This window comes from Aotus nancymaae, unplaced genomic scaffold, assembly GCF_030222135.1.
Source record: "Aotus nancymaae isolate 86718 unplaced genomic scaffold, 86718_ANA_hifiasm-v0.15.2.pri h1tg000076l, whole genome shotgun sequence".
Lineage (NCBI taxonomy): Eukaryota > Metazoa > Chordata > Mammalia > Primates > Aotidae > Aotus > Aotus nancymaae.
In genome coordinates, this window is record NW_026988491.1 from 17,111,525 (window position 1) to 17,119,947 (window position 8,423).

General features: G+C 54.7%; 1 protein-coding gene across 1 annotated transcript in view; it reads right to left on the reverse strand.

Annotated features, from left to right (window-relative positions):
* RRP7A (ribosomal RNA processing 7 homolog A) overlaps positions 1 to 6,380 on the reverse strand; it is a 9,277-nt gene extending 2,897 nt beyond the window's left edge. Inside the window, exons 1-6 of the mRNA XM_012476965.3 lie at positions 6,303 to 6,380; positions 4,420 to 4,562; positions 2,162 to 2,287; positions 1,301 to 1,418; positions 871 to 968; positions 321 to 519 (exon numbers count right to left, since the gene is read on the reverse strand). Coding sequence (XP_012332388.2) covers positions 321 to 519; positions 871 to 968; positions 1,301 to 1,418; positions 2,162 to 2,287; positions 4,420 to 4,562; positions 6,303 to 6,375 — 757 coding nt within the window. The 5' untranslated portion in view covers positions 6,376 to 6,380. The remainder of the gene's footprint in view (positions 1 to 320; positions 520 to 870; positions 969 to 1,300; positions 1,419 to 2,161; positions 2,288 to 4,419; positions 4,563 to 6,302) is intronic.
* Positions 6,381 to 8,423: the final 2,043 nt, after the last annotated feature.

Here is an 8,423-nt window from a genome sequence, read left to right on the forward strand (position 1 = left end):
CACAGTGGGTTTCTAAGTGCCTTCTGCACTTGGACGCCTTGTTGGGTAGAGGCTGACAGACAAGCGCCAGCACTAAGTGCACAGGGGCCCAGAGGTGGGCACTGAGGACTCAGGGTCCCCACCCACTGAGCAAATGCAGCTGCCTCTGGTGGGTGACCCAGCCGCCACACAGGGTGCTACCAGGCTGGGCCTCTTTCCACAGAGCCTGGTGGGGACCCTGTGCTTAGGGACACCCTCCCTCGGAAGTGCTGACCACAGGCCTCATCCACAGCTGGGGCCAAAGCCATGGGGCCTGAGGATGGGCTGGGGGCAAGGCTTACGTTCCATCTTGCTCTCACGGTGCTGCCAGGCATAGAAGTTGAGCAGCTCCTTTCGGGCGCGCTTCCGTCTCTCTCTCTCCAGCACCCGAAGGCTGGCTGCTTCCGTCCGGGGGAGCACAGGCCTCCGGCCGCGGCGGGTCACCTTCACCCAGCCCTCCTCGTCAGGGACCCCCTCTTCCTCTTTGGCCTTAGCTTCTTCCTGCGGGGAAGGTGACCCTGTTGTCCGGCAGGCTCCTGGGCCCTCCTGCAGCCTCCAGCAGCATGCCCTCCTCCCAAAGTCAGAACTGTGCTGCACCCCCACAGGGGCAAGGCTGTTTGCCGCCTCCCAGCACAGCGTTGGGGCTGAGGATGGTGGGGAGGGCACGGACCTGCCGGCGCTGCCTTCTCCACTACAGACCATGTGGAGGCTAGACGTCACTCAGCCAGGCAGCCCAGGATCCAGCAGGGAAAAAGGGGAGCCTGGCCTCTACAGAGTGGCCAGGGACAGGGCACCACCTTCCCACAGACACATAGGCACTGTGGTGCCCAGCCGTCCCTTCAGAACCCCTACCTCAGCGATCTTCTGGTCATATGCCTCCATGAATGTGTCCACCTCCGCCCGCAGGGCCTCAGGGTCGGGCACTGAGTCTGCGTAGTCACGGATCCACTCTGAGGAGAAGGGAGCCAGGGAGACAGGCTTCCTCAGGCCTGGCATTGGGCCCTCCCCCAGGGCCTGCCAGGCACATCGGGACCTCTTCAAACAGGGCCCGGGGCACAGGTGCAAAGGAAATCCCAGTGGCTGCAAGTTGGGCCCTTGCCTCTGCCTGCCCAGTATGCCTGTGCCACTCAGTGCCAGGGGCACCTCAGCCCTTCTGCCCAGCCCTCTACACACTGCTCTCAGGGAGCATGGATGTGGCTTGTGACATTCAAAAACTGTCTCCATAATGTCCCGCCAACCCAGACCCAGGAAGGAAGCACCAGACCCCTTCTCCGGTACTGACTGTGAATGCCACTCTTCACAGGGTGGCTCTCTGTGGACACCAGCAGGGGGCCCTTCAGGGCCAAGGCAGCTGACACCCCACCTGGCTTCTGGAACACCACGTATGCTACCTGGAACCCCTAGAGAGAGAGAGAGATGTCAGAGGGGTGGGGGCTCCTCCCCACGTCTGGAACAAGCTCTCCAGGCCTGCCCTCAGCCTAGCCGGTGGCTACACCAGGGGAAGCAGTACGAGGTTATTCCTGAGCTGTGAGAGAACCAGAGGCCATCCCATAATCCCAGGTCATGGCAGCCACACTTCCCGTTATCCTGCTTCTGTGGGAAGTGACATCTGTTCCCAGCTCTTCCCCAGGAAGAGGGGACAGGCAGGCTTCCTTTCTTCCCAGTTACAGGAGGAATGCGGTGAAAAGCAGGGGTTGCCCTGGGCCAGGGCAGGTTTTTGGAAGCCAGGTGTGGGCGCACACACCATGCCAGATGCCACTGTGCAAGGAGGTGTGGGCTCCAGGGCCACCTGGAAAGCTGTGACAACAGTGCTCCTGGAGACCCAGCCCCAGAACCTGGGGAAGGAGCTCCCTCAGTGGGGGGGAAGCAGGAGGGTAGCTGGGGGAGGCCCTGCAGGCAGCCAGCAGAGATGGTCCCTGAGCTTTAACCCGGGAAAGAAAAGGCAAGGCAGGAAATGCAAGGATGTGGCAAATCTGGGACAGGATCGCAGGCTTTGTCACCCAGACAGCCTCCTAGACCACACAGTGAGGATGGGCTCAGGACCACAGAGAATGCTCTGATGTCCCACTGCCAGCTCCCCACACACACTGGGGACGATGCCCCACCCCCCTCACTCTAGGAGAACCCATGCTTGGGGGCTCACCGGAACTGGCTTGGGATGAAAAAACTTCGACCTTGGCTCCTTTGGGCTCTCGGCCAGGTCCGGCTTCTCCTGCAACTCCACAGACTGGACAGGGCCACAGGAGGACAGGAGGCGGGACAGGCACTCCTGCCGTGGCGAGAGGGAAGCCGAGTGTGAGCATCCGCAGGGCCGTCCCCAAGCCTCCCTCCACCCTGGGTGGTGCTGCCAGGGTTCCAGCGCCCCTGAAGGACTCCAAGCCACTGCCACATCTGCCCACATGGGGAGCCTGTGGGCACCATGCCCTCTGACCTGTTCCCCAGGGACAATATGGTGATTGATACTCCTGCTCTTTTTTTGATTTGGAGTCTTGCTCTGTAGCTCAGGCTGCAGTGTGATCTCGGCTCACTGTAACCTCTGCCTCTGGGTTTCAAGTGATTCTCCTGCCTCAGCCTCCCGAGCAGCTGGGATTACAGGTGCCGACCACCACGCCGGCCTAATTTTTGTATTTTTAGTAGAGATGGGATTTTACCACATTGACCAGGCTGGTCTAGAACTCCAGATCTCAGGTGATCTGCCCGCCTTGGCCTCCCAAAATGCTGGGATTACAGGCGTGAGCCACCCAGCCCTGGATAGTCCCGCTCTTTCATGCAAGACAGGTGGGGACATTCTCGCGGTATTTTGATTTTACGCGACAACTAAGTTTTACCACCTGAGCCAGAAGCAGTCAGACTATGCTGTGACAATCAGGATGGTGGTGATCTGTGGGGTGGAGGCAGGAGGGGGTTTCTGAGATGTACTGCTGTATCTCCACCTGGCTGCTGACTACACCGGAGTGTTCTGCCTCTGGGATGCAGCAAGCTGGACACCTGCAGCCAGGGACCTTCCCTGCACACATGCTGCACTTCAGTAACGGTCAGAACTAACACCCCTTGTTCTCCAAGCTTCTTTTTTTCTCTTAGAGGAATCTTTTACAAATTAGGGTTTCTTTTGGGGAAAAAAAAAGTCATCTAAAATCTAGCAATTCCCTTGGCTAGGCGCAGTGGCTCACACCTGTAATCTCAGGTCTTTGGGAGGCCAAGGTGGGTGGATTACTTCAGGTCAGTAATTAGAGACCAACCTGGCCAGCATGGTGAAACCTCATCTCTACTAAAAATACAAAAATTAACCAGGCATGGTGGCGGGCGTCTGTAGTCCCAGCTGCCTGGGAGGCTGAGGCAGGAGAATCACTTGAACCCGGGAGGTGGAGGTTGCAGTGAGCTGAGATCACTGCACTCCAGCCTAGGCAACAGAGACTCCGTCTCAAAAAAAAGGAAAGAAAATCCAGCAATTCCCTTAGTTTAGTTTCTGTGAAAAAAATTAACCATTGTGTTTGGATAGAATTAGAGGCACTTTTTATTATACTTTCCTACTTTTAAATTATGGACATGTATAACCTGGAAAAAAACATGCAATTCAAACAACTTTGGGTAATATATAAAACAACTTTGGGCTACTTAAGATTATACTTTTTTTTTTAAGACAGAGTGTCACTCTATTGCCCAGGCTGGAGTGCAGTGGCGTGATACTGGCTCACTACAACCTCTGCCTCCCAGGTTCATGCAATTTTCCTGCCTCAGCCTCCTGAGTAGCTGGGATTACAGGCGAATGCATGCCACCATGCCCAAATAATTTTTGCCTTTTTTTAGTAGACAGGTTTCACCATATTGGCCAGGCTGGTCTCGAACTCCTGACCTTGTGATCCACCTGCCTTGGCCTCCCAAAGTGCTGGGATTACAGGTGTGAGTCACTGCGCATGGCCAATTTTTTTGTTTTTGAGATGGAGTCTTAACTCTCTAGCCCAGGCTGGAGTGCAGTGGTGCTATCTTGGCTCACTGCAACCTCTGCCTCCTAGGTTCAAGGGATTCTCAAGCCTCAGCCTCCGGAGCAGCCAGGACTACTGGCGCATGCCACCATGCTAGGCTAATTTTTTGTATTTTTTAGTAGAGACGGGGTTTCACCACATTAGCCAGGATGGTCTTGAACTCCTGACTTCACATGATCTGCCTGGCTCAGCCTCCCAAAGTGCTGGGATTACAGGCATGAGCCACTGTGCCTGGCAGGATTATAATTTTAAAGACATCTTGAAAAAGCCAGGTTCCTGCCTTGAAATCAAGGTAGCCCTCCTGACACTCTCCTCTGGAGCTCTCATTAGCTGTGTCTGTCTCGCCACTAAGGACTCTGTGGAGGCCACAGGAGCCCCCACCTTGAGCCCATAGGTCCCCTCCCAGACACCAGCTCACCTCTGTACAGTATGGGGGCACATTGAGGACAAAAAGAGTCCTCTTCTGAGGCCAGGTGGACTTGGTGCCTTCTCGAACACTGTGTGCTCTCACGTACAGGTAGTGAGAAGCCTGCTGCTTTTCGGAGAACTTGACTGGAATAGCTGGAAAGGAAATTGGAGGGGAGGAATTAGCTGAGGTCATTGAGACATTCACACAACTTCCTTATTTTCTTATACTCTCCTACTTTTAAATTATGGACATGTATAATTTGGAAGAAAATGTAATTCAAACAACTTTGGGTAATATATAAAAAAGCTCTGGGCTACTTAAGATTATACTTTTTTTTTTTTTTGAGACATACTTTCACTGCTGGAGTGAGACTACCCAACAGCTGAGTCCAGCAAGACATTCACACAACTTCCTTTGTCCACATCCCTGTCTAGTCCCATCTGCTCACTGATCCATCTGTCCCTTCACCAACCCCCCTACCCTACCCTTTGGCAAAGCCTGTGTAGGCTATAAGAGTCTGCCCAGGAGGGCCTCCCAAGCTGCTGTGGGGAGACAGAAGATAAATGGGCAATGATTACAGATGGTGGCACAAAGGGAGGGAAGCTCGAACCCTGCGGCTCTTGGCGTGAACACCAAAATCCTAACCATGGCTGGAAGCCCCGTGAGACCCTGCCTGCCACTGTGGCCTCTTCTCATACCATCTTCCCCCACCACCTTGGATTCTCCCTGTTCCCCTTGGGTACACCAGGGCCTCACACACGCTGATGTCTCTACCTGGCACGTCACCTTCTTCCCTCCACCTAACCTTCAGGTTTAGCTCAAACCTCTCTTCTCAAGGGAGCCTTAGCATCTCCCCCAGCCCCTCCTGCCAGGTGTGCCTGTGCCTTCACAGCTTCTCTAATAGTCTGTAGGCTATACTGATGGGATTCTTTGGTTACTCGCTGGCACACCCATGACTGTAATCCTCATAAGGCTCAGAACTGCTATTTTTCTCACACCTCCATCAGAATACCGTTTGGGATAGAGCTTCGGTCCCTGAACCCAGGAAGCTCAGTTGCAAGAGTGGAGAAGACTAATAATAAGCAAGCACACAGCAAGCTTGTATCAGTGATGAAAGAAACATTCAGGGTGATAGGGTGGCAGAGGTCGTCTTTCCATAGGCCATCAGGGATGGCCTCTTTGAGGAAGCAACATTAAAACTCAGACTAGAACGCCACTGTGCAACAAACTGGCACAGCACGTGCAAAAATCCAGAAGAGGAAAAAGCACGTTGCCTAAAAGGAACAGAAAGAGGTCTAGGTCAGCATCAGCCAGACCACGTGGGCCACGTAGATTTAGAAGTCTGGTTCTTGTTTTAGAAGCTACCTTATAAAGCCACTGGAGGAAATGCAGTGGGTGTGGGGGCTATCGTGGGGGTGTGAGGCATGATCTAATTTAAATGCCCTTTAAAAATATTCTGGCACCTGGATGGAGAACAGAAACGGGCAAGAAGAGGAGGGCAAGCAAGTAGGAGGGTCCGTAAGAGCCCAGGTAAGAGCTCACAGGAGCTGGACTAAGAGCAGAGGCGATGAGAAGGGGATGGGCTCACCTGGACGAGCGGGTGTGGACAGAAACGGGTTTGCCCTGGGTGTGAGTGTGGGCAGGAGTGGGCTCATCCAAGAGAAGCGGGGACCAAGACGGGCTCGCTCCGGGAGAGTGGGCATAGAGAAGGGCGCCGCGTGGGTCCTCGGGGCCCCGCGCGGGCCTCACAACCTGCCAACCCTGGGACCAGGGACGCCGGGGCTCACACCCAACCGTACGGCCGCTCCTGGGGACCCCCGGCCGCCGCCAACCCCCAAACACCTCCCGGCGATGCCTGACCGTCCCCAGTCTCGCGTCCCCGAACCCCTCACCTGTATAGCCGGGAGGGCTCGGGATCCGGTCCTCAGAGTCCCGCGCCGCGCGCTTCCTCCTCCGCGCCACCATCTTGCCGCCCGGGACCGCGGGGGCCGCCGGGAGTTGTGGCTCTGCGCCGGCGCGAGTGTATTTCCATGCCGCCTGCACCGCCCCCTTGCTCCAGGCCCGCCTCCCCGGCCCCGGCCGCCAGGGCCCAACCTGCATCCGCTGAGTCAGATCAGCGCGCGCCAAGTGGGAGTGAATATCGGCGTTGACCCGTCAGTCAGTCACGAGTGCGAACTCAACTTTCCACTCATGCATTCACACACTAAATAGGCAGTGAGAGAAATCTAGGATGGCTGCTAAGTTTTCAGTCTAGAGCAACTAAAGGATGACGTTGCCACTGACTGAGACGGGAAGATCGCAGGAGAGGCCAGCTTGGGGAAATCGAGTAGATCAACTGTTCTCTGTGGGCCATGTGGAGATGCCTATTAGGCCAGTCGGGGGAGATGTCAGGTGGCTGGTTAGATATGAGACTGAACATCAGAGATGTCAGGCCTGGAGCAAGACACCTGGGACCGGCCATGGATAGATGATGATGATGATGATGATGATGATGATTATTTTTTGAGACGGAGTTTCGCCCTTGTTACCCAGGCTGGAGTGCAATGGCGCGATCTCGGCTCACCGCAACCTCCGCCTCCTGGGTTCAGGCAATTCTCCTGCCTCAGCCTCCTGAGTAGCTGGGATTACAGGCACGCACCAACATGCCCAGATAATTTTTTGTATTTTTAGTAGAGATGGGGTTTCACCATGTTGACCAGGATGGTCTCGATCTCTTGACCTCGTGATCCACCCGCCTCGGCCTCCCAAAGTGCTGGGATTACAGGCGTGAGCCACCGTGCCCGGCCTGGATAGATTATTTAAAGTTTTGAGAGGGGCCGGGTGCAGTGGTTCATGTCTGCAATCCCCGCAATTTGGGAGGCCAAGAGGGGCAGATCACGTCAGGAGTTCCAGACCAGCCTGGCCAACGTGGTAAAACCCCATCTCTTAAGTACAAAAATTAGCCCAGCGTGGTAGCACACGCCTGTAATTCCAGCTACCGGGGAGGTTAAGGCAAGAGAATTGCTTGAACCCTGGAGATGGAGATTGTAGTGAGCCGAGATTGCCCCACTGCACTCCAGCCCCCCTTTCAATCAGTGGCCTCTGGGTCTGAGGCCTGGCTTAGGCCTAGAAACTGGGTGAGGGGGTTGCGATTTTCCATCAGCAGCTGCCATTAGTAACAGAGCCCACTTGGAATCAGGAGCAGAACCGGACCCCACCTTCTAGACAGGGGAATTTCATTAATTTTCATCCCTGGTGGAGAGCAGTGGCTCACACCCAAAACCCCAACACTTTCAGAGGCTGAAGCAGGATCACTTGGGCCCAGGAGTTCAAGACCATCCTGGGCATAATAGCAAGAACCTGTCTCTATTTTTTAAATAATAAGTTGCACCCCAAATGCTGAAATCCCTAAAGATCAAAACCCTTGGCTGGGCATGCTGGCTCATGCCTGTAATTCCAACACTTAGGGAGGCTGAAGCAGGCAGAACACCGAGGTGAGAAGTTCAAGGACCACTCTGGGCAACATGGTGAAACCCCATCTCTACAAAAATTAGCCAGGTGTGGTGACACTTGCCTGTAGTCCCAGCTAATCAGGAGGCTGAGGTGGGAGGATTGTCTGAGTTTGGGAGGAGGAGATTGCAGTGAACCGAGACTGTGCCACTACATTCCAACCTAGGCAACAGATGAGACTCTGTCTCAAAAAAAGAAAAACAAAAAGGCCAGTTGCGGTGGCTCACGCCTGTAATCCCAGCACTTTGGGAGGCTGAGGCAGGCAGATCACCTGAGGTTGGGAGTTCAAGGCCAGCCTGAACCTACATGGATAAACCCCGTCTCTACTAAAAATACAAAAAATTAGGCAGGTGTGGTGGCACATGCCTGTAATCCCAGCTACTCAGGAGGCTGAGGCAGGAGAATCACTTGAACACAAGAGGTGGAGGTTGCGGTGAGCCGAGATTGCGCCACTGAACTCCAGCCTGGTCAACAAGAGCGAAACTCCGTCTCAAAAAAAGAAAAGAAAAAAGACAACTCAAAGG